The sequence below is a fragment of the Kogia breviceps genome, chromosome 12 (genome assembly GCF_026419965.1).
Source record: "Kogia breviceps isolate mKogBre1 chromosome 12, mKogBre1 haplotype 1, whole genome shotgun sequence".
Taxonomy (NCBI): domain Eukaryota; kingdom Metazoa; phylum Chordata; class Mammalia; order Artiodactyla; family Physeteridae; genus Kogia; species Kogia breviceps.
The window spans coordinates 98044349-98069423 of NC_081321.1; the positions used below are offsets into that span (position 1 = coordinate 98044349).

The following is a 25075-nucleotide window of genomic DNA, read 5'->3' on the forward strand; positions in this document are numbered from 1 at the left end:
GAGTACAATTGCTTTACAACGGTGTGGCAGTTTCTGCTTTATAACAAAGTGAATCAGTTATATGGATTTCATTTTAAGAGCTACTGGACACCACTGACGGCTTTTGAGCGAGTTGGGACGTGAAGTGGGTCCTCTGGTCGCCTGTGGAGAACAACTCCTGGGTGGGAGGTGGGGTGTGAGTGAAGCCGGCACCGCAGGTCCAGATAGGAGAGGCTCCCGCGTGGTCCAGGAGAGAGGAAGCGGGGCCTGGCCAGGCTGGGGACGAGGAGCCAGAGCTGACGGTCTGCTGAAGGTGGGCCTCGGGGGAAGCCGACTCCCAGCCTCTGGCCTCAGGAACTGGCTTGGTTTGCGTACTGGGGAGGCGACAGGGAGAGAAAGAGGTGTGGCTGGGCCCCAGGGGCAGAGCTTTCCGGTGGGGCTGCAGCGCGCTTTCAGAGCATCAGGCCCTGCAGCCCAGCAAGGAGGAAGCTCCCTGCAGACGCGGCCCAAGCCACAGGCCCCGGAGGAAGTGAGCTTCTTGCCCCGGCCTCCCAGCCGGCCCCCGCGGCCCCCGCCGACCTAGGGAACCCGGAACCTGTTTGGGTTTGGAATCCGGGGACCACTGTTTGAGCTCCCTTCGTTTCCTGGTGTGGAGGAAGAAGCCAGGTGAGTCCTCGCCTCCGGGGCTTTCTGCTGGCGGTGATGCTCGGGCACCTGAGCTCACACAGAGAGAGGCAGGGCTCCGAGCAGCCTCGTGGAAATGGAGCCCAGAGAGCACAGGCTTAGCTGAGCCGCCACCGGGAGGGAGCCGGCAAGACAGACCCTGCGCCCCGCTGGCCCTCTCGCCACCCAGGCTTAGAGGCGGCCGTTCCTCCCGCCCCAGAGGCCCAGACAGCCAGAAGGGCGCTGGCCCACGTCTCGTGTAACCAGGCCAGGCGTCTCCCTTTCCACCCTGTCATCTGCCCTAAGCTTCATCCGATGTGCTGGGGAGAAAGGCAAGCCCCAGTCTCCGGATGAAGCAACAGAGGCCCGGGTCAGGGAAGGGGCTGCCCGGGGCTGCTGATGGCTGGAGGCCGCGCCCACCTCTGCGTCCACTCAGCTGCCTTTGGCGAGCGTGAGTCCAGCCCCTCCTTGTAAGGAAATATCAGGACCAGAGAGGGGAGGGTATTTGCCCAAAGTCACACAGCCAGAATGAGGAGGAGCCCGCCTGGAATCCAATCTCTTAAGCCCCAGGCCAAGTCCTTTCCTCTCCTCTGGCCACACCCTCTGAACCGAATCCCGTCCAAAAGGAAGCTTGGAAATATAGGGGATGGAGTTGGCCCGGTGGCTGTGTTCTCCCCCCTCCCACACTTTAGGGCAGGACGGAGCCACAGACGGTGCCCCCGTGTCCCCAGGCTGGCTGCCCGTGTGACAGGGTGGCTACAGCCCTGCAAATGCTTCCGTCTCTGCGCAGCTCTGGGCCCTGCCGCTCCGGCCAGGCCTCCCCGGGGCTGGAGCTGACCACCAGCTTCTGCTGCACGAGGCCCCTGCCCCCACATGTCCGCTTGGGGTTGGGAGCGCTGGGGAAGACCCAGGGGCAGGAGAGGAAGTGGGAGGGCAGGGCCCTCAGCCGAGCAGGAGAGGAAGTGAGTCCAGGGGACCAAGAAGGAGGTTCTGAATCTGCTGGGCCGGGGGGAGCCTGGCCCCTGCCCCCAGCAAGGACAAGGAAGGGTACCTGTGGGCTCTGGGAATGCTGGCCCTTCCCGGTGAGCAGAGAGACCCCCAAACCACCACGACAGGCCGGGGTGACAAGCCCCGTTGTGGAGAACCTCGTTCAGAATTGGGGCCAGGCAGGGCCAGGCCAGCCCCCTGAGAGCCCAGCCTGCACCCCAGTCCCGTCCACTGACTCAAAGCCTGTGGTGCCTCTCTGTGTCCCCCCGGCTCAGGCGCAGGACCCAGAGACGACAGGCCTGCTGTCCCCCAAGCCCGCCCCCGCAGGAGCTCCTGGTCTGCAGATGTCACCCGTCGGTGTGTGCACCACAAGCGGCCATAGCGGCTCCCCGCGGCCCGCCCAGATTCCCGCTGGAGCTCAGCCCGCGGGTCTTCTAGATCCATGAAGCTCTGAGGAGTGGGCTGCTCCCTTGGTCCTACTGTCCAGGGTGGGTGGGCTTCCCGTGTGCTCTAGTGGGGCCACGGGCTGGCCGCCCTGCCCCTGACCAAGGAGCCCATCTCCCGGCCAAGCCTTTGCCCAGGTCGAGACCTCAGTCGCTGCCTTTCTCCGTACCTGTGTCCTGCAAGGATCGGCTGCGGGCTTCCCTCCCACCAGGGGCCCCGTCCGTCTGCCCAGGCAGCGCGGCGACTTGTCCATCCAAAGCCAGCTCCCACCCTCTCTCTCCCTGTGCCTCCTGGTCTGGAGGAAACGACACACAGAGTGAGTTTAGAGTGACTCGGAGGGTGACGTCCTGTTTCCTGCGTCCCCAGGGCCAGCAAGGCAGTGATGGAGCCGGAGCCCCTCTACAACCTGCTGCAGCTCCCCGGGAGGGTGGACCTACCGGCCGGGGCGACACTCCCACAAGGTGCCGGGCCGGCGGGGTGGGAGGTGGGGGAGGTCTGCATAGTAAGAACCGAACAAGCCGCGCTGGGTACTGCGTTGCTTTTCCAAGTTGTCAGCAGGACACCCGGTTCTGTCCAGCCTCTGCCTGTGCCTTCTGCTTTATACTTGACCCCCTGCTTCTGGAACCTTCCACAGAGTTATCCCCGTATCCCACATAACCGCACACCTCCAGGTTAACGGGGATACTGATTGCTGTGTGTGCCCACTCTGGGCTGGGGCTGTGCTGAGAACTTCTTATACGCAGCATCTCACCTATTACCCTGAGGATGGGCGTTTTTACCTCCTTTTTACAGACAAGGAAACTGAGGCACAGGGAGTAACGTAGCAGAGCAGCAAGTCCAGGGTCGCGGGGCCGACTCCGTTAACTGGCGTTCTCGGTTTATCAGTGGTTTCAGGTTGGACAGCATCATGAGGAAAATTGCAGTTCGGGTGGTAGGGCTTAGTGATTTGAAAAAATATTTATTTTTTGTTTTAGAGTCGGTTTAGAGATACTTAGAGTTCTGGCAGGCAGAGCTGGAACGTGGTATGATTCAGAGTGGCAAGAAATCTGCTCCAGGAAAAGGCCACAGCCATTCACACACTCACTCGCTGTCTCCCCTAGCGTCTGTCAAGGGCCCGCCCTCCTCCCGTCAGAACACACGGGGCTGGGTGGTACGCAGAGGTTTTCAGAACGTCTAGACGTCTGCAGCTGGGCCACGTGAACACAGAGGCAATGCATTTTGTGGATCTGGGCAAGGCCGCCCCACTTGGTGGCTCATTTCCCACCCCATCCTTTGGGACTCGATTCCAGAGGGCCCCCTTGGCCCTGACCCTTGTGGGTTCTGAGGTTCTTAAACTTGCAGGAGATGCTGACCCAGGTCTTGGGGCTCATAGGACGAGCCAGGCAGCCTCAGTGTCGTGCCGGGGAGCCAGAGAGATGCCGGTGAACTCTGTCCTGGCCCCTTGGAGCCCAGGAATCTGGGCTCATCTGAGCCGTGGCTCCTTCTTATATATGTGGGTAGAGTTGCCAGGTAAAACAGAGGATGCCCAGTTAAATGTGAATTCCAGATAGACAAGAAATAGTTTTTGACTTTAAGTATGTTCCCAGAATATAAATACTGCAGTGTCTGCGGATGAGCCGGTGTTCATGAGGGAAATGCTGGGGGGAAGGGCATCAGGGAGGAGGCTGGAAGAGCATATGGGCAAAGGAAGAGAGGTGCAGAGGATGAGGCATGTCCGGGAAATCAGTCTCTTTGGATGTTTGGTGCTCAGGGTGTCTGTGTGTGTGTCTGTGTGTGTCTGTGTGTGTCTGTGTGTGCGAGTGCGTGTGTATGTATGTGTACCTGTGTGTTTATGACCGTGTGTGTCTGTGGGGGGGGGAGCATGTGTCTGTGCATCTGTGCGTTTGTACGTGTGTGTGTGCAGGAGTGTGTGTGTGTGTGAGCGCACTTGTATGCACGTGTGTGTGCACGTGCGTGTGAAGCAGCGCGACCGATTTCCTCTTGTGGTCGAGGTGCCCGCTCTGGGGACGGCCTGCGGGGTCCCCAGGCACCTATGCTCGTCTCTGCTTCCAGGAGAAAAGAAGAAGTTCCTGCCACCCACTTCCAGGAAGGATCGCAAATTTGAAGAACTGCAAAAGGTGTGGCATCCTTCTCTGACCTTCTTTCTCCGGAGGAGTCGTTTTGTCTTCCTGGGGTGGGGACCGCAGGCCGCCCCCTCCCCTCCCCGGCCTCAGGCCGGTGGGTGGCCATCCCGCAGGCCCCTGGGAGACTTGCTGAGTGGCTGCGTGAAGGGATGTTTATTGAGCACCGACTGTGTGCCTTTACGTACACGATCCCAGCAAACTTGACGGCAGTTGGGAGGGATCTGTTGTCACCTGCATCCCAGGGAGCAGGTAGTGAGGCTCGGAGAAGTGACCTGACCTGTGGGGGACGCGTGGCCGGCCAGCAACAGAGCTGGGATTTGACCCAGGTTGTTGGGCCAGGGCAAAGGACAGCAGGCGAAGTGGGCAGGTATAGGCATGCATCACCCACTTCTTGGTACTCTTCTTGGCTGTAGGACCAGCTGGGCACAGGCTTGGGGCCTCCATTTTCCTCTGCCCTACTTCCGTAGTCTCCATGGGGCCTTTCTGTTGCCTCCTCCAAGGAGGCCTCCTGGCCTGCACCACCTTTGACCACCCCCCCAGAGGATTTATGGCCCATTTTCCCTCCTTTTCTTCCTCCCTCCCATTCTCGCCGTCCCCCCCGTCTGCTTTTCCCTCTACTGGGCCCTGGGACACAGAAGAAAACCTGGGGGCGTGCTGGCACTTCATCTTAGTTTGGGTTCCCCCAGAAGCTGATCCTGAACTAAAGATTCAGGTGCAAATGTTGAGTTGGGAGGTAATTGCAGGAGACAAGGAAGGGGAGCAGGGAAGTAAGACGGGTGGGAGGGAGACACCCAGGGTGGGTGATGGAGCGGGTGATGGCTGTCGGAGCTCAAGCCGGCTGGGAACCTCTAGGAGCCAGTATGGAGTGGGCACCTTGGAGTCTTCCTGCTGGGGCAGAGGAGCTGGGGTGTTTGTCCACCAAGTCCCGTGAAGCTCGGGCTGCTCCCTTAAAGGGATGGGGTGCTGCTTCTCTGCACTTCTGACTTCCAGGGACAGCCCTCGGGCTCTGCTGCAGTTTGCGGGAGGGGGCGGGACGCCAGCGCCCCCGTGTATCACCAAAACCTTACACAGAACAAACAATAGCCCGCAGAGCCCAGGTCTTCGGGAGCCCAGAGCAGGCCCCTGACTCAGCCTGGGAGATCAGAGCAGGCTTCCCAGAGGAGGTGTTGCTTCTCCTGGCCTTGAAGGACGGGTAGGAGTTGGCTGGTGGGAGGAGGGCAGAGCCGAGCCTGGTGAGAGGCCGGGTGAGGAGTGGCCCAGGGCCAGCTGTCGCTCGGGGCCCGCAGGTGCTGATGGAGTGGATCAATGCTGAGCTCCTGCCCGAGCACATCGTGGTCCGCAGCCTGGAGGAGGATATTTTCGACGGACTCATCCTGCACCACCTTTTCCGTAAGTGGCTGCTTCCAAAGCTGGGCAGTCCTGGAGGGCTGGGTGGTCCCGACTCCCCGTGGGCCAGCCTGGGGCCTTCTCAGTGCCCTCTGCGGTGCCCTTGGCGGACTGGCTGCAGGACAGTCCCACGAGCTATGGCTTCCTGAGCCCTTGCCACGGAGCAGGTGCAGTTAATCCTCAGAACAACTCTGTCCTGTGCCTATGCCCGTTTTACAGACCAGGAAACTGAGCTCTGGGAGGCCTGGTACCTTGTCCAAGGTCTCACCATGAAGAAAGTAGGGGAGCCAGGGGTCTCGGCTTTAACCGCTGGGCCACCCTGCCCCACGGGAATGAGGAGCACGTTGGTGTGTGGGAGGCTGGGGGGTGGGGCACAGGGACGGTCGACGTGAGGTGGGCCCGGGGCGGAGCTCACCCCATCATGCAGCCTGCGTGCCCCGTGAGGAAGCGGACTAGCTGTGGGTCCCCTGCCGGGGCCCCAGCCGTCCCCCCCGCCAGCCTTTCCCACCCTCTCTCTCCCTCTTACTCCTTCCCCTGCCCTCAGAGAAGCTGACTGGAGTCAAGCTGGACGTGGAGGAGATCGCCTTGACCGCGGCTAGCCAGAGGCGCAAGCTCGCGGTGGTGCTGGAGGCCACCGGCCAGAGCCTGCGGGTGGAGGAGCCGCAGGCCAAGTGGAGCGTGGAGGGTGCGTGCGGCTGGTGTCAGGGAGGGAGGGGGGAGGCAGAATCACAGCCCCCCCACTCGGGGTGCGGGGGGTGCTGCCTTGAAGCACAGCACGAGGGTGACAAAACGCAGCCTTGTCCGTAACGCGCCCACTGCGTCCTGAGTTCCAAGCATCACACATGCCCTCACCTACCTCGTCAGATGGGCGCTAACCGTCCTGCTTCATTAATTTAAGCGAAGTTGCATCTGCAGTGCCTGCTCGTAAGAAATGAGAGTGTGCAAAGCCCCACCCCGTTAACCATTTGGTATGGTTTCCTGCCATTCCAACCTCTACATCTTCCCCATTTTCCAGATGAGAAAACCGAGGCCAAGAGACGTTGAATAGCTTCACCAAGGTTGGGTGGTGAGGGAGGATGTAACAGTTGTCAAACCCGGTTTTTGTTGGGTCCCCTGCCACTACCTTCGCCACTGCAAGTCTCACATTCAATAGCTGATGTTTGTAATGTTGGCCCCGAATCAGATCGCACTCAGCTTAAATCTAACAATTTGTTCACCCAGGGCCCTGCTGTGGGACATTTAGCTGTTTAAACAGCACTGCAGTGAACATCTGTGTGTTAAAATCCCCGTCCACAGGGTGGATTGCGACCTTGGGCTGTACTTGCAGAAGAAGGATGACTGGGGCAAAGTGTGACGATTTTCAGGTTCCAAATGTAGATCTCTGGACCTCTGCTCTCCTGAAGGCTGGACACAGAGCTCCTTGGCCTGCAGAGGCTGGTTGTGATGATAAGGAACCCACCATGTGGCCCCAGGTTTGGTCGTCCCCCAGGGCTCTGACCTTGTGTCCCCTCCCCTCCCAGGCATCTTCAACAAGGACCTGCTGGCCACCCTGCATCTCCTCGTGGCCCTGGCCAAGTGCTTCCGGCCGGACCTGCCCCTCCCGGCCGATGTCAAGGTGGAGGTGATCATCATGGAGGTAAGGCGCGGGGCCTGCCTGCGGGCTGAACATCTCGGGGCCGTACGGCCACACGCTGGAGGGGGGCGTGCTGCACGGGGCGGGGGCTGAACTGGGGTGAGTTCCCTGGAGCCATGAGAAACACCAGCTCCCACCAGGACAGCAGTGGGGTGGGTTGGGCTGCAGCTGTGGGCGGGAGATGCTGAGGGTCCAGTGAGGCCACGAGGGGGTCTGTGGGCCGGCCAGTCCCACTTACCCAGCGGATGGCACCTGCCTTAGGCATCACGAAGGTCCTGGCTGGCGGCAACCACATGGGCCATAAGCGACCATCTGTTCACGGCCTTTCTGGAGTCTTCGCACCCCTGGGCCACTGCCACTGCCCTCTCACTGTGATGGTCTCTTCCCTCGACAGATGGGTGTGACGAAGGTTCCAGGGACCTTTCTGGGTTTCTCCACCCACGGGGTGCTCCCTGTCTAGCACGTGCAGGACTTCTGCCGTAGCTGATGCCCCGGGAGTCCACGCCTTCTCTCTCAGACAGGCCCCAAGCACCACAAGCAGGCCCTACCTGCTTCTGCTTCCCGCGCTCCCCCCCCCCAGCCCCTGGGTACCTGCGGAGCAGCCGGCTTCCCTTTAACCCACCCGACAGAACACGCGGAGTCCAGCCAGACTCAGGAGAATGCGCTCTTACTTGTTCAAAACAGTTGACTTGAATTCTCCACTGAGCAGTGTCACGGCTTTGTTTACACGTCTGTAAATCAGAGGTGACTTCATTTCTTCATGCATTCACCCACCCACCCATTCACTCATTCATTCATTCACCCACCCACTCATTCATTCGTTCACCCACCCACCCACCCACTCACTCATTCATTCGTTCACCCGCTCATTCATTTGTTATTCAGATGAACACGTGTCCATTGATGCCCTGTGAGCCAGGCACTGGGCAGGCTTTGGGGGTAGCTGGGGAAGGAGGCAGACGCGGTCCCCATCCTCGTGGGGCTCAAGGCCTGAGGGAAGAAGGACGGTGAAGCTGGCCCCAGTGGTGAGGGCTGTCCAGGAGGCCCCCTTGAGGAGCGGATGAGGCAGAGGAAACTGGGTCCCTTGGGGCCGCTCTGGCCACTACAGTCTCCTCTAGTGGCAGGCGTGGTCCTAGAATTTTCTGTGGTTCCTCCTTTCCATCCCCTTTTCTCTTTCCTAGAGCACCAAGAGTGGCCTGAAGTCGGACATGTCGGTGGAGCAACTCACAGAGTGCGGGTGAGGGAGGGGCCGGGGGTGGAGGCCGGCTGTGCTTTCTCAGGAATGGGCGTGGAGCCTGGGGGCGGGGGCGGGGCCGGGGGCGGGGCCGACCTGCCTGACCTTCTTGGGCGGGGCCTTCACTCTGCCGGAGGACCGCTCTACTTGCTGCGGGGCCTGCATTGGCCCTCACAGGGCTCGCCCCCACCCTCCGCAAAGCCAGGCAAAACAGACCTGGGGTCACAAGGGGCACTGGGGTCCCTGGACCCCAACCCCAGGCTGGTTTCCTAACACCTGGAGCCGGATGCTGCCGGGAAGCCTTACCCTCGTCCATGGCGGGGAGATTCTGCAGTCGGGCGTGACACTTACGCCCGGTGCCAGGAGGCAAGGGCGCAGAGGGCTCACTCGTACCACCAGCGCTTAGTGAGCGCCTGCTGTGTACGGGGTGGGGCTGGGACCTGGAGTGCCCGGGTCAGCCAGCTGTCGGCCTTCGTCAGTCCGTGCACGCAGGACACCAGGAGTCGATCAGCCAATGGGCTCTCCCCTCTGCCTCGACGCCCACCTGCACAGCATGTGCTTCCTGGCCGAGCTGGAAACACTCTGGTTGGGACGAGGGCCGGGCACGTGCGCTCTGCAACAAGAGAGCCGTGGAGTCCTGGGGTCTGGGAGAAGCAGGGGGTCCCATTAGGCGTCTCTGAACTGCAGGGTGCAGTTCAACCTTTAGAAGGGCCTTAGCAGTGCGGGACCAGGCTGGCCTGTGGTCTAAACTCCTGACTGCCTGGGTGGTAAAGGAAACTGTACATGTACCTCGTACCCCCGACCCAAGCCCTCCAGCACCCCAGCTGCGTTGTCTCTCCAGGGAGACTTGGGCGTTTTGCATTTCCTTTTGTTGGAGATTGTAACTGACCTCAGCCAAGGGTCCCTCCCTCCTGCCACCTGTAGGCTCACACTTCGGGGCACCTGCCCAGGTCCCTGCCCCGTTTCCTGGGTGGGAGCCCAGCCCTGCTGCAGGCCCCCGGGTTTGGGACGCTTGTTCTGCCCCGTGAATTGTAGAATCTTTACTGGGTACAGGCAGAGTGTTTCTCATCTTTGCAAAGTTGCGAGAGCTTCGGAGGGGCCCTGGCTCTCCCTGCCGGGCAGTATTTCTCCAGATCCTGCCACATGTGGCTGCCTGGCTTCCCCGCTTCGCAGCCCACCCCTGTCTCGTCCAAAGGTCTTTCCGGTTTTGGTCTGAGAGTGGGCTCCTTGCAGGAAAGTTGTGGATTCTCCTTTCCGGTCTAACACTTACTGAAGGCCTACTGTGTGCAGGGCACTGGGCTGTTTCAGCTCCCTTAACCCATTTTATCCTCAGCAACCCCAGCTGGGTGAGTTCAGTTCTCTTCTGCGCACGGGCTGGGCAGCCAGCCCCACCTGGACTGAAATCCCAGATCAGCCGTGTCTGAGCTGTGTTCCCTTGGGCAAGTCACTCCCCCTCTCTGAGCTTCTTCGCGCCTCCGATAAAGGGAGACCCGTGCCTACTTTTGGGGGCTGCTGTGAGAGTTATAGGTGATGTATGTGAGGGGACCTTCCCCCTCCTGTACGCCCCCAGCCCTGAGGTCCTTCCGGTCTAGGGCTCCTGGATGTCCACTGCGGATGGGGTGGGGGGAAGGGCTCAAACCTCTGCCAGGTGATGACGGGTAAGGTCTGTGGTCCAGGCGTGTGAGCCGAGCGTGGCCAAGGGCGGAGGAAGCAGACCTCTGCTGGTCCCTCCTGCCAGGCGGGGCCCATGCGCTCGTCGGCCCATTTACCCTCCCAGGGTCACCCTGGGAGGAGGGCTTGTCCCCGCCTCGAACCACCACAGCCCCACCCCGACTCGGGAGGCTAAATGGCCTCCCTGTCACCCAGCCGCCGAGAGGCTCTGCACGGGGCCCTGTCAAAGCTGACGCTTCAGGCTCCGAGTTTGGGGAACTTGAGAGGGAGGGTGCAGTTAGCGGTCATGGGCGCTGCACCCCTTCTCCCTTCATAGCCCTAAAATCACCCTTCTCAGCCGCTGATGAGCTCGGAAATGTCTGTGAGGGCAGCACCGAGACGTGTGCCCCTCCTGGCAGCTGCCTCCGTGCTGAGCCCTGGGTCCCAGGCTGCCCTCTCCACCCCCGAGGGCCGCGGTCGGAGGGGCTGCCCTGCTCTCCAGGGAGAGTTCGGCCTACACTTGGGGCCCAGAACCTTGCTTCCAGGAGGTGCGCTGGGGCGGAGAATTTAGCAACAAAGTCAAAGAAAAACCACTCAAAAACAATAAAAAGGGAGCGAAAGAAGCCAGACACAGGAGAGTACATACGATTTCATTTCATAGACGAACAGACAAAATGAAAGGCCAACAAGACCAATCACAGCAGTGGTAAACTTTGTGGGGTATAGTGGGATGGGGGTGCTAGGAAGGTTCTGTGCCTTGTTGGGGGTGGTGATTACACACGCGTGTATCACACGTATGCATATGTCAACATGCACCAGCTCTAAAGTTAGGATGTGTGTGTTTTTATTGTGTGTGTAATCTAAAACAGCAGCCACAAAAAGGACATAATCCAGACATTTCTAGCTGTGGGAGCCTCAGGGGAAGGTTTGAACCTCGTTTGCCATTTGCGTTCCACGAGGGCCCTGCCCGCTTACAGAGCTGCCAGGAAAGAGCATCTCCCCAGTTTCTCTGTCAACCTTCCCACTGCCGGGTCTTGTCATATGAAGAGACTACAGGTTTGAGATTGTTTTTTTTTAACCATGTGTTTCCTTTTCTCTCCCCTACAATTTTCCCTTTAGCACAGACAAGGACCAACCTTCGAGTGAGTACTTTCCTAATTTAGGGAATCTTTTTTTTTTTTTTTTTTTTTTTTGCGGTACGCGGGCTCTCACTGTTGTGGCCTCTCCCGTTGCGGAGCACAGGCTCCGGACGCGCGGGCTCAGCGGCCGCGGCTCACGGGCCCAGCCGCTCGGCGGCACGTGGGATCTTCCCGGACCGGGGCACGAACCCGTGGCTGTTCCTTCTTATGATACCGCTCATATGGGTAGAGAGATTTATAATTCCCACCGGCAGCAACTATGGAGTGTTCAGTGTGTGGGCTCTGGAGCCAGGCAACCTGGGTTCAAACACTAATTCCCCCATTTATTAGCCACGTGAACTTGGGCAAGTGTCTGAACCGGTCTGTGCCTCAGTTTCCTCATCTGTAAAATGGGATTAATAATGGCACCCACCTCTTAGAATGGTCATGAGGGTGCAAAGATACCTTGTGAATGTGCTTAGCACAGAGTCAGTGCTTAATAGTGACTGTTCACTAATTTGGCTGCTACTTTTGTGACAGAGATCTTCACCAATCAACTGATTAACCCGCCTTTCCTTCTTCATTCATTCATTCATTCGTCAGTCTGCCTGGCCACTTGGTCATCCATCCATCCATCTACCAATCCATCCATCCATCCTTCTATCCATGCATCCACCCATCCATCCATCTACCAACCCATCCATTCATCATCCATCCATCCAAACATTATTTTTCCTCCTTGAACCTTACCCACTTGGGACAGAGCTGTATGGGCAAAGGAGTCTCACCTGCAGAGGAGGAAATAGTGACCTGCGAGGGGCTTCTGAGAACAGGGGCTGAGAAAGGTTGAGTGGGGAAAGGGAGGAGAGGGGAGGCACGAGGGAGGCTGGTCGGATGGCTGTGTGTGCATGTGTGGAGGGGCAGCCGGAGGACACGGGGGTTGCCTGGGGAGCAGCATTTGTTAGGGGGCCGCCTGAGGCTGGGTCACACAGTGAGGGGCAGGGACACGGAAAAGGGCTCCCTCCAAACCATTTCTAGCACGTCCATCCTGTTCTGGCCTGTGCCATTCGAGTGCACGTTGGCCTCTGAATTCCTGGCTCCTTCAGGGACACACTTTCGCTGACCACAGGCCAAGAGGTCTGGGAGGGACCACTGGTGTTTCCACCATGTTTCTTGGTTTATGGGGCATTTTAACGTGCACGATGCTATCTGGTGCTACTTTTCCCCCTTCACTAATGAGGGAACTGAGGCACAGAGAGGCGAAGTGATTCGTTCGGAGTCACACAGCCGCTGATTGGCAGGATCAAGAGGGAGATTCTTCTACTGGGTTTGGGTATTCGCTGCCTGTGGAGCATTCTCCCCAGGGGAAGGTGAAAAGCTGCGTAGCTGCGAATAGTAGGAATGCAGCTTGTGGGAAAAGGCCGTTAGTCTGAGGACTTGGCACCTCTGAGGCTGGACCAGTGGCCTGAGCTGCTAAGATGCAGCTCTGTGGGCATGACTCGGCTGAGGGCGCTGGTCTCTTGTGCGCTGGGGCAAAGTTCAGACTCTCGGGGGGGGGGGGGCTGGGTGCCCTTATTCCGCCAATCCACAAAGGCTGCGGGGGAGACCTCTGGGCCAGGGGTCAGTGCGGGGCTGGTCCCTGCTCAGCCACCTATGGCAGTTCCCATGGGCTTGTGGGTGTAGCAGGGAACCAGCAGGAGGCCGGGCAAGTTCCCAGAGGAAGGGATGGTGTCCGCGGCAGCAAAGATGACCGTTTATTTAAGTCCTACTGTGTGCCCAGCCACATCACAGGTGTGTTATCTGCTCCCAGACTGGATATTTACAATGACCCCCACCTCGTAGTTATTATTAGCCATACTTTACAGATGAGGAAAACGAGGCACAGAGAGGGGAGACGATTCTCTCCAGGCCACACAGCCAGGGGAGCAGTGACTCTGACCCAGACCTGTTCTTTAATTCAAGAACCTCGAGATAAAGCTACGTCTCCCTCGAGACTGGTTATTCTGAGAAACTTTGGTGGAAGAAAGTCCCCGTTTGGCCCAGAGATAATAGCATTGTAATGAGGTGTTTAATGGATCTGTCTGCAGAGGACGTCTTCGATGAATTATTTAAGCTGGCTCCGGAGAAAGTGAACGCTGTGAAAGAGGTAAGAGAAGGCAAAGTTGCAAGAGTACCTCCTGCCACCCGCCCACCCACCGCCCACCTGTCTCGAGTCCGGGGGTGGGAGTGGGGCAAAGGGAAAGGAATCGGGCCCTCACTCAGCACCTGCAGTGCGCCGGGTGCCGCGTGGGGGGCCTTTGTGTGGCCCCAGGTGGGAAGGTCGCAAAGCCGAGCTGGGGACCTGGGGCCCTTGTTCTTCCCTGGGTAGGCTGTAGTGAACTTCATCAACCAGAAGCTCGACCGCCTGGGCCTGTCCGTGCAGAATCTGGACACCCAGGTAGGGACTCAGCTGCAGGGTCTGGGGCAGGGAAGGGGCACATGGGGAGGGGGTTCCAAAGGGTACTGGGAGCCTGGGCCCATCCTGTGTGGCCTGGCACGTGTCACCTCTTGGAGCCTTGGGGTCCTCCTCTCCAGTGGGGATGTTGCTGGTAGCTGGTATTGTCAATCAGGGCCATGACGGGGATCCTGTGACGTGGGGATCTCGGGCTTCGTCTGCGCTGTTATTACTTGTCGTGGTAAAATAACCACTGTCCAGCTCTTTTCAAAATGAACCTCGGTCTATCCAACCCCAAGACTCAAAGCACATGAGGTTTCCCCAACTGCACTCGCTCGCAGCGTTTATTAGGTTGCGCCGCGTGCCAGGAGGGGTTGTAGGTGCCGACACAGCCCCGTGTCTGCGGACTCTCTGAGTTGCCCAGCCCACTGTTCCGGGGCAGGAACAGAGTCTCAGGAGGTCAGCCTTCCCCAGTGGGTCGTGGCCTCCCACGAGGCTGCTGTGCCCTGTGGTTTCCCTCAACACCGTGGGGCGCAGAGAAGCTCTGAAGCTAATTGCCAGCCCAGGGCCTTTAGGGCAGTGACGGAGCCTGCTGGACCCTGGGCGCAGTAACCGGGCGTGGCGGTGCAGGGCTCGGGCCACGGGGGCTTTGCTCACACAGCATGACTGGGGCAGGTGGTGAGGTCAGGTCTGGTCACTGGAGCTGCTGATGTCTCAGGCACAGCCTGACATCAGCCAGCGGGGAACGGGGTTGATACAGCCCTGTGCCTGGTAGCTAAAGCCGATACGGCCCTCACCGTGTGCCCGGCCCTGAGCAAAGTGCTCTGCATACATTAACTCACTGACTCCTCCCAACAAACTCTTTAGGTGGGAACTGATACTATCCCATTTTGCAGATGAGGGCATTAAGCACAGGGAGGTTGATTAACTTGTCCAAGGTCACACAGCGATTAACTAGTGGACCTGGGATTTGAACCCAGGTTGCTGAGGCCAGAGTTTGTGCTCCGTCACCACCTCGCACGGCAGCCACATGAGAAGTCCGTGTGTGACGTGGTGTGGTGACACTGCGGGGTGGAGAGAGCGGACTCTGCAGCCAGATGGGCACGTGTTGCTCCTGGGCTCTGAGGACGCCTCCTCCACCTTAGCTGTGTGGCTTTGCACCTGGACTTCTCTGAACCTCAGGCTCCTCTTCTTTTAAAATGGCGACGGGGGTACCAGCCTCATAGAACTGTGAGTAATAAATGAGACGATGAGCGCCCAGGTGTTTTGTGTATTACCTGACACACTGTCTACACATAATAAACAACACATTTGTGGTTTTATTGTATCTTATGTGGGAATAAACAAGATGATTTCTTAGGTTTACATTCTACCTGTTTCATCTTTATCTCTCCCTTGGTAAAAATAATGACATTTGGAGAATAATGGCACACGTGAGGATGGTATTTCGACTGCTGGATGAAAGGGGATATTAGAGTCCCTGGTATTCTGGTGGCATTACCAGGGATATATGCCAAACTGATAGCATCAGAACAGACCTAATGTGAGGAAATTCCATTAAGGACTTGGCCTGGTGGCTTTTCCTCCAACATTCAATCTTGTGTTTTGTGTCTTTGAAGAGATTGAATAGGATTATATTAGCATATGATGTGCTGGCACTAGGGTGACAGCTTTATCTCTGAACATACAGACAAAACAGACAAATACAAATGTGGCAGCCAGCAAAATGAGCCCGGTGTGCTGTTCTCTGCCTTTTCCTGATGGAATTATTTTACACTTAACTCTGTTTTCTCCTGGGCTTCTGTAGCTCATGGAACAGTATGTGGTTTAAAAACTGATTTGAAGCTATTTTACAGAAAATGTAAAAATAGCTCATTTTACTGAGCGCATGCTCTGTGCTAGGCAACCGACAGCTGCTTTATACCTGCTGCTGTTTACAACAACTCTGTGAGGTCAGGGTGTCGTCCGCATTACTCAAAAAGGAACCTGAGGCTCAGAGAGGTTGTGTGACTTCCGTAGGGTCACACAGCCTGTAAAAGGCAGAGTGGGATCCTCCAGGCTCTCTGCCTCCCATTCCCTCCTTTGTAGTTTGCAGATGGAGTCATCTTACTCTTGCTGATTGGACAACTGGAAGGCTTCTTCCTGCACTTGAAGGAATTCTATCTCACTCCCAAATCTCCTGCGGAAATGGTAAGTTTTCCAAAGATTTTCCTTAGGGGTCTACCTCTAGGTAGACGGATCTAGGAAATTGGCATGATCGGTCTCTATTTATTCACTTCCGGGTGAAGTGAAGGTGGAAGGAAACTTTGTTTGTCCATATGTCCTTCCATCCATCCACCAGCCTCACCCATAGACCCTCACACCTATCCACTGACGTATTCATTCACTCATCCACCCAATTCATCCACCACCCATTCGCCTGCCTGCAAATGCATCCATCCATCCTTCCATCCACCTGACCATCCATCCATCCACCTGTCCGCCCACCCATTCACCCACGCACTGGATCCATCATTTTCTGAGGTCCTCTTGGCATCAGGCCCCGTCGGCCATAAAGACAATCCAACACAGCTCCTGCTTTTGAGGACCGCTCACCCTCCACCCGCTGTACTCTCAATGATGTATGGTATTCTAGGGCTATGATGCAGTGCCTTGGCTCAGGGTGGGTGGGCCGGTGCGGGACCCGAAAGAAAGCGTGGTGAGTAGGATCTGCAGGAGTCAGGAGAGGCCTCGCGTGAGAGGGGGCCATGAAATTGACTAGGGCTTGGTTCGCAGCGTTAACTAGGGAGGGCACCCCCAGGGGAAGGGAACAGAGTCAGCCAAGGCTCGGGTGTGGCAGGGGTTCTGGCCTTGTGCGGGTCGGGAGTTCCCGTGTGGACCCTGGAGTCTGAGGGGCTGGTTGGGAGGTGGCTGTGTTAGTCCGGGCGGGGGGCTCTGGTCCCTGCCGGCACCTCAGGCTTTTTGCCCCTAAAATGTGCTCACAGTACCTGCCCTGCCACCCATCAGACCACGCAGATAATAGGAAAGAGTTTGGAGCACACAGAGGTGGAAGCATCCAGGGGCATGTGGCCCCTGGTCCCCCAGACCCCCCCCCAGGACCCCAGGTGGCCAGCTTCTCTCGGTCTGCACCAGGGTCCCGGGGACGGCTCAGCGGCAAACCAGGGTAGGAGGGCACCCCTTCATCCCTCCACAGAGAGGGGACACCAGGCAGGGCTGGGTGCCGGTTTCCAGTGCCAGCCCTGGGGAGTTTCTGGGAAAAGGAAAGACTTTGGTCCCCTTTGAGGTGCCCCTGGCCCTGGGGCTGGTTCAAACCTCAAGGCCTGCCTGCGGTTGGGGGGTGAGCCTGTACGCCCTTGACCCTGGCCCAGTTCCAGTTTCGATCTCTGCCTGTGGCCCCCACACATCCGCAGCCCTGTCTCTCCCTGCTTCTGGCTGCAAGCCTGACCTACCCGCTCCCCTGCCGAATGTTCCAGGCCTGCCTTCCCAGCCTGCCTGACCCCCAGCCGCAGCCTCACTGCCCGCCTGTGGTCCTTACTCGGCCTGGGCCTCTGGCATCTCCAGATCTTTCCCAGGCCGCTCTCTAGGCCCATCCTGCCTCCTGCTCTTCTTAAGCCCCCTTGGCCGGCTGGTCAGCTCTTACCACCTTATCCCCTCTGAGCTCTTGGGCATCCTATCGGGCCCCGAACCGTGGCTGCTCTCACGTTCTCTTGGAGTTCCTCCCTGCCTCCGGCCTCACCTGGCCCTTTACCCCATTTCCCCCTCACTCCATCCCCCTGCGAGGGAGGCAGGGCAAGGTTGTATCCCCATTTTCCAGAGGGGAAAACTGAGGCTTTGGGACATGCCCAGGGCCGTCCAGCTACTCGGTGGCAGGTCTGACACCAGGACCGGCCACCCAACCCCCAGCCCACATTTCCCCCTATGCGGCAGGAAGATGCCGTCTCTGTGGGCTTCATCTCCGCCGTCCCAGGAGGCAGGGGTGCTCTTGACTTGGAGATTGATTTGGGGCTCAGATTCCCAAGAGCTGAGAAGCAAACAGGCCAGAGCAGTGCGGTGTTTGTAGCTCTAGTGGTGGTAGAAACAGTGGTCAACGCTTACTAGGTTCTTGTCCTTCACCAGGCACTGTATTAATCAGCTATTGCCACGAAAATGCTGTGTAACAAACCACCCAGACAACCAGTGGCGTAAAACTGCAATCCTTCGTTCTCGTGGATCTGCGGGTCGGCCGGGTTCAGCTGCTCTAGACTTGGCTGGGCTCCATCACTCGCGCGGGCTGGGCTGGGCGCCAGGCCATCTAGGCTGGGGTCACTGGGGCCGTCCAGCTCTGTGCACGTGCCTCTCGTCCTCCTCCCGGGACTGGCAGTGAGAGCCTGGCGTGGTTTTTTCACGGCAATGGCGGGGACACAGAGACAAAACAGAACACGCAAGGCGCAGGCTCAGACCTGGGGTGCTGTCACTTCCTCTTCATCCTCTTGGCCAGAAGAGGCCCTGCGGCCTTGGTGCGGAGGCGGGAGAGCCCTGTGGTGTGTGGTGCGGAGACGACGCAGAACTGGGACCGGGGAGGCGCTTGCCTCCCTGGACGAACTTGCTAATTCCTCCCCACGTCGGGCCTCTGAGTAGGAGCGCTTCCCCGTCTCCATTTTGCTCTGGGGAAACTGAGTTCAGAGAGAGCTAGTAAGCTGGTCAGGGTCGAGGTCAGGCTGGCATCCAGGCTCGTGCATCTCCGAAGCCAGAGCCTCCTCCTTGCATCCTTCCAGGGGGAGCCCCGTGGGAGACGGGGGCAGGTGCTGGGCCCAGAAGGAGGCTCGCCCGGAGCTGCGGGGACAGGGGGGCTTAGGTGGGTCGGAGTGAGCCTGAGGCCCTGGCACTGACCTTCGTCCGGAAGGCAGGGGGCCTGTGTGTGATCAGTATCAGGGTGGGAGCGTGGAGACCCGCAGGTCACACGCGGGCCCCCTGGGGACGAGGGGCTCAGAGCAGCACGGGGGTCCCCTCTCTGTTACTCAAGCGTTGGGGCTTCATGGGATGTCAAGGTGTGATCACTGTTTGCTGGCCTCCAACCCCCAGTTCGTCACAAGCCAGGGACAAACGTCCCAACTTCTAAGGCCCCCTGTGTGCAGCCTGCCTACTCCACCGGCTTCAGGACAAGAGGAGCCGCAATCTACGTGGGGGAAAAGCAGCAGCCTCTCAGCTCAGACCCCAAGAATGCATTTTTTATGGACTATTGCAGGAAATCTCAGCCAGAGGAATGTGTAATAAAAATGCCGAGGAAATCATTAGCTGAAGAGGGCGGGAGCAAGGAGTTGTTATCTGCGCAGCGTGGCCTCTGGCATTTGAATTTCTCGTTATCAGACCGTCTTTGCCAATGGCATCTAGATGAGGTTCCCAATCCCTGAGGGAAGAGGACTAGGGGTGGAGGAGAGAGGCGATCATTTTCTCTGCAGAAACGAAAGCACCGGGGGCCAAGAGTCTCCGGCTTCCTCCTCCATGCAATTACTTCTCCCCGGGACGATTTGAATGCATCCTTCCGGGTCGTGACCTTCCCTCAGCTGCATACTTTCATCATCTCCAACTGTGCGCGGAAGAAAAATGATGCTTGGGGTAGAGCACGGTGGGATGAGGCCGGAGCATGGGGCAGCTGCTGCTGGTCACAATGAGCCTCACCGAGGAGTGTGACCCATAGAAACAAGTGTGATCGCCGCTCTAGCTGACGGCGGCAATTCTCACATTCCACCAGGGCAGGCGGCGGGTCTGGGTTTGCCCCTGTTGCGTGGCCAGCGCACAGTAGATGCTCGATAAATTTTTTTTTTTTTTTTTTTTTTTTTTTTTTTTTGCGGTACGCGGGCCTCTCACTGTTGTGGCCTCTCCCGTTGCGGAGCACAGGCTCCGGACGCACAGGCTCAGCGGCCATGGCTCACGGGCTTAGTTGCTCCGCGGCATGTGGGATCTTCCCGGACCAGGGCACGAACCCGTGTCTCCTGCATCGGCAGGCAGATTCTCAACCACTGCGCCACCAGGGAAGCCCGATAAATATTTTTTAAATAAGTGAAGGAAGTCTTTCCAAGGCACTGGTCCCGTGAGCTGCTCTGTGACAAATGGATCCTATGGTCAAGTCACCTGGGAAAACGTGCCCAGTCTTGAAGGCTCGTGACACACCAAAACACATTCGAGGCTCGGGGAAGTCCTGCAGTGAAGGATTTCCATCTAACTCTGTCGAAGCCAACATTTCCCAAAGCTGTTTGGCACTCTGCACCCTGGACCACGCAGTGGGGCTGCGGGCTTAGAGGGTGAGCTCATCAAAGGCAGGGCTGCGAGGCGGGGGCGGGGAACCCAGCCTGGGTGTCTCGTTCCCACTCCGACATTTACTTTCTGTGCGCCCTATAAATGGTGTTCATGGTGAGACTGAGGATAACAGCAACAGTCGTAACCCTCATTTTTCCAGTCGGGGGAAGGCTTGGGGACAAAGGCACCGGACGAGCAGCGGAGGTCTCAGCCCCTCACTCTGAGGTCTGCTTCCACCTGGTCCGGACACCCCCGGAGGTGTGTCTCAGCTGCTTGGGAGCATTGGCACCTGTGACAACCTTGGTTTCTTCTTCTTGGCGGGCTCTAGAGGGGACAGCCCGGCTGGGCGGGTGACCCGGCCATTGTCACTCTCTCTCTTGCATCTTGGACCCGGCTCGGTGCCTCTGTCCATCTGATGCGCCATCGGCTGTCCCCCGTGGGGCAGGGCTCTGCTCGCTGCCTTTCAGATCCCTGTGGTCCCTGCACGGCCACCGGCCGCCATGGAGGACTCTGGCCCCTCGCCCGCGATGTGGCAGGAGTCCTTGGCGTGGGCAGAAGATGCTGCCCCCGCCCCCGCCCTGTGCCCTTGGACCAGGACTGTGACCTGGCCCTTTCCCTCTCCGACGGAGTTCTCTCTCAGGGGCTTCAGGCCCTCCTCCCACACGCCTCACTTCCCAGCCCTCGGAGGAGCCCGGACAGCTGGCGTTTGCGGGGAAGCCCTGGCTCTGCCTTTATTACTCCCCGTTCAAGTGTTGCCTTGTGGCTCCCATCCTGTGTCCGCCATCACACTTGGATCTACGTGGCAGCTTGGAAAGGCCTCTGGAAGATGCACGGTTCCCCTTGTTCAGACGAGGGGACGAAGGCCCAGGCAGGACACGGGCCCTGTCCGACCTGTGACTTGTGGCCTAGTGGGGCGGGTGCGCAGACATCTAAGCCAGGTCTGCCCAGACCCACCGGGAGGTGACCGCAGGCGGCCTAGGCAGGGCGGCCTCCTCGGACGGGCCTTGCTCACCTGCTGCTCTGCCAGCCGGGTCTCTGGGCCCCTGGCTAGGTTGCCATGGGAACTGCCTGGCTGTTTGAAGCGGGCTTTGGGGCTGGGAGGGTCCGCAGATGCGGAGGGAAGGGACCAGCACGGCCAGCCACCAGTCTGGGACGTCCAGTCAGCACACTGGGCCTGAGTCCGTCGAAGGAAGGACCTGCTTGAGGTGCCAGGGAGCCGGGGACTCAGGCAGCTTTATCCCTGGCTTGTCCTACCTTTGCCCCAGGCCCTCTTTTTACCACACCGGCCTGCTGCCCCAAGGAGCAGGGCAGGGGTCTTTTCGGTGGGATCTGAGGCCCCTGGGAGAAACTAGCTGTGAAAAGGCAGGGCTCCACTGACAGAGGGGCTGCTCTGAGCCGAGGGCTGATGGGGGCTCCCCGGGGCCCGCCACCCACGGTCCTGAATCGGGGGAGACGGTGGAGACCCCACTTCGCAGGGAGCAAGTGGAGGCCTGAGGCACCAAGGAACTTGCTCGAGGCTCCCCAGGACCGAGCGGGGATCCGAACCTGGGTGGGCCTGACCCTGGCCCGGGCGTTCTCCTCCGTGCTGGGAGCGGTGTCTCAGGCGCCAGCCGGGGCAGAGGGGTGGCACACGGGGCAGGGACCCGGGTAGAGGTGGCTCCTCCAGCCCCCAGTCTGCTTTGCAGGCACCTGGTTCCGACACTTTCCGTCTTGTGAGTTCAGGGGAGCCCCGTGGCCGCCCTGAATGTTGGTTTTGTCATCTATGCTTTACCCATGGAACTCAGCTGTTGGTTCCTGAGGGGGTCTCTGTCACTCACGGGTTTCGGGGCTGCTTCGGAAAAGATCAGGGTGAACCCATGCTCCCTTCCCTGGTCAGTCCCCTCACCTGGCAGGACTCACCCCCAGGTGTCACCTCCACCAGGAAGCCTTCCCGGATCCCTGGGCTGGGTGCCTTCCTCAGGGACTGCCTTCCCCACTAGAGGTGGCCTCCTTGCTGCACGACGGGTCATCGTGCTGACATCTGATGGGGTCTTGTCATTGTAGCTACACAACGTCACCCTGGCCCTGGAGCTGCTGAAGGATGAAGGCCTTCTCAATCACCCCATCAGCCCCGAAGGTGAGTGCAGGGCACCTGCGGGCAGCCAGCCTCGGCCGAGCGCCGCGGAGCGGGGCACGGGGCGTGGGGACAGCCGTGGGTTGCAGCAGCCTCTTGCCTGGCGTTTGCTGAGTTTTCCTATGAGGGGCGCTGTGTCCACAACCCCTACCCACGCCAGTGGGGGATGGTCCGGAGGAGAGGAGATGGGGGACTGAGGTCCCTGGGGACGGGCTGTCCAGAGGGCCGAGGCCTGGAGGAGTTGCGGTGCTGGGGGCCCCACAGGAGGGTGCAGGGGAGGAGGAGGAGGCAGCACGCCCTGTGACGGGTCCTGGGACTCAGGCCTAGCTTGACCGACTGTCCTGGTTTGCCGGGGTCTCTCCCGGGTTTAGCACTGAAGGCCTGTGTCCCAGGGAACCCCTTGGTCCCGGGCAAAGGTGGACGGTTGGCCACCCCCTGCCCAGGCCTGAACGCTGCCCTGCTCTCCCCTGGCCCGCAGACATCGTGAACAAGGACGCCAAAAGCACGCTGCGGGTCCTCTACGGCCTGTTTCGCAAGCACAAGCTGAGAGAAAGCACGGACGGGGTGCCCCTGGAATCCCCAAATTAACCGTCACGGCCCCCCAAATCTGCTTCTCAGAGCCTGCCTGCCAGGCGCAGCTGGAGGTCCTGAGGGCCGCCGGGGGGACCTCCTCGCCGTCCAGCCGGGCCCTGGGCCTCCCACTCTTAGCCTGCGTCTGCGGCACGCCCCAGCCCCCCTTTCCTCTCTGCTGTTTCCATCGGTCTGAATATCTTTGAACTCAGTAAGCGTGGGTTCGATCTGAGCCAACCTCTGGCCTCGCTCGGTTTCTTTTAGCAAATGTATTTCTGGGAGGGATTTGCGGAGCCTGCCGTTGTCCTGGGAAGGGCCCCGCTAAATGTGCATGAATATGAGCTGACCCCGCCCCCCCCCCGCGGCCTCTCTCCCCACAGGGTGGGTGCGGGAGGGGCTCTTGTCTCCGAGGCCACCCCTGGGGTAGCCGAGAGCCCAGCAGTGCTGACCTGCATTGGGGCCGAGGGTCCAGCCCTGGAGCAGGACCGCCCCTCAGGTGTCAGGGGTGACCTGCCGGCAGAGACCCGCCTGCCCCCACTCAGCTACTGCAGCTCGCCTGCCTCTCGAGTGGGGTGATGGCCCCAGCGTCACCCTCGAGAGGCAGGAGCCCTAAGTGGCTCCCAAACCCGGCCGCTGTGCCCCTCGGGAAAGTCAATTCAGTTACTTTTCAGAGGAGCCGTGGCCCAGGCCCAGCCCTATGGCCTCGATGGTGAGCTTTGCCCAAAAGTCACAGAGAAGACGTCTCTGTGGCTGATGAGTGGGTCAGATCGTCTCCCAGTCAGTCCCCAGGGAGCTGCGGGGTGTGTGTGTGTGTGTGTGTGTGTGTGTGTGTGTGTGTGTGTGTGTCTCCAGTGAGACTCAGCACTTGCTGCATACATTTCTCAAAGCAAAAGTCCCTGTGGGAGGATTGAACAGGGATTCCCAGAGCTGACGTCAGATGGACACCAGCCTCGAGGAAGCAGGGTGGGCGGGGCTTGGGGTAGGGAGGGCCCACAGGGGAGGGCGGGCCGGTGGAGCGGGCCAGTGGACCCTGGCTGGTGCTGGGCTCCCTCCTGCTCTCCCAGCTCCAAGCCCCTGTGGAGGACAGAGCCCATTAGGTCTGGGGTTGTCACAGTTTGACAGCCTTGGATTGGGGGAGGGGCTCTGGGGCAGGGGGCCGGCATGGGCCAGGCCATCTTTGCCAGACCAGCTGGTGGAGCGTGGAGAATGTCCTGCCTACGGGGAGGGACATAAGGAACCCTTGGAGCTGGTGTCTGAGTGTGAGACAGTCTCAGAGCGGTCTTCCCTCCAACCCACCCGCCGTCCACATGCTCCCCTTACCTCCTGATTCACAGATAATTAGGTGTAGATGAGGCCATGAGGATGGGGCCCCTGTGATGGGGTTAGAGTCATTATAAGAAAAGAGAGATCAGAGCTCTCTGTCTGCCATGTGAGGACACAGCAAGAAGGTGGCCATCTGCAAACCAGGAAGAGGGCCCCCACCAGGCACCAAATCATCTGGCACCTTGATCTTGGACTTCCCAGATACCAGAACTGTGAGCAATAAATGCCTGTTTTTAAAGACACCCAGTCTATGGTATTTTATTATAGTAGCCAGAGCTGACTAACACGGAGTTTCAATACCATTAGTCATCAGGGAAATAAAATTAAAACCACAGTGAGATCTCACTATACACCCCCTAGAATGGCTACATTGAAAAACTGACAATAGCAAGTGTTGGCAAGGATGTGGAGCAATTAGAATTCTCCTACATTGCTGGTGGGAATGCAAAATGGTACATCTACTTTGGAAAACAGTTTGGCAATTTCTTATAAAGTGATACAAACACTCACCATATGACCCAGCCATTTCACTGCTAGGTATTTATCCAAGAAAAATGAGAACATATGTCTACACAAAGGCTTAGACATGAATAGCAGTACTATTCATAAAAACCAAAGACTGGGAAGAGCCCAAATGTCCATCGCCGGCAAAGGCATAAACAAATTAGAATGTGTCCATATAATGGGCTTCTGCTTAGCGACAAAGAGGAAAGGGTGTTGATACAAAACAGCCTGGATGCTCTCAACGACATTAGACTATAAGTGAAGGAAATGAGACACAAAGGGCTACACGTTTATGAGAAATTCTAGAAAAGGCGAAACCCTGGTAGGGGCAGGAGGGAACTTTGGGGTGACGGGAATGTTCTACGTGTGATCGTTGTGGTTACGTGACTGTCCACACGTGTCGAAACTCATCAAATCGTGCACTTATTGGGAAATTTTACCTTTTGTAAATCATTCCTCAACAGAGCTACAAAAATCAATTTAAAATTTTTTTCTGATTTGCTGTCAAACTGAACAAGGGTGAGGATGGCCCACCTTCGGGGGGAGGGCTATGGAAGAGAGGGAGCCAAGACCCCCGGGATTGGGGGGGGGCCTCGATTTCATGCTTTCAGGGAGCCTCGTAGGAAGACGGAAAGTGG

General features: G+C 58.6%; 1 protein-coding gene across 4 annotated transcripts; it reads left to right on the top strand.

Annotated features, from left to right (window-relative positions):
- Positions 1-129: 129 nt before the first annotated feature.
- PARVG (parvin gamma) lies at positions 130-24173 on the top strand. 4 transcript variants are annotated; one of them, XM_059080966.2, is made up of 13 exons: positions 130-645; positions 2440-2534; positions 4126-4190; positions 5483-5585; positions 6127-6267; positions 7103-7218; positions 8397-8452; positions 11219-11241; positions 13305-13363; positions 13586-13654; positions 15740-15841; positions 21971-22043; positions 22519-24173. In XM_059080966.2, the coding sequence occupies exons 2-13, from the start codon at positions 2456-2458 to the stop codon at positions 22626-22628; spliced, it is 996 nt and encodes a 331-aa protein (XP_058936949.1). In that variant the 5' UTR covers positions 130-645; positions 2440-2455; the 3' UTR covers positions 22629-24173. The 4 variants fall into 4 exon arrangements, with proteins under 4 accessions (XP_058936949.1, XP_066866524.1, XP_066866522.1 ...); XM_067010421.1 differs by lacking the exon at positions 130-645 and adding an exon at positions 748-1093; XM_067010423.1 differs by lacking the exon at positions 13586-13654.
- Positions 24174-25075: the final 902 nt, after the last annotated feature.

Bases quoted from the DNA above. Each gene is read 5' to 3' on its own strand.
- PARVG (XM_067010421.1), top strand. From the start codon at position 993: ATGAAGCAACAGAGGCCCGGGTCAGGGAAGGGGCTGCCCGGGGCTGCT. The intron at 8,453-11,218 runs GTGAGGGAGGGG...TTTTCCCTTTAG, and splicing joins GAGCAACTCACAGAGTGCGG to CACAGACAAGGACCAACCTT. The intron at 13,364-13,585 runs GTAAGAGAAGGC...TTCCCTGGGTAG, and splicing joins AAGTGAACGCTGTGAAAGAG to GCTGTAGTGAACTTCATCAA.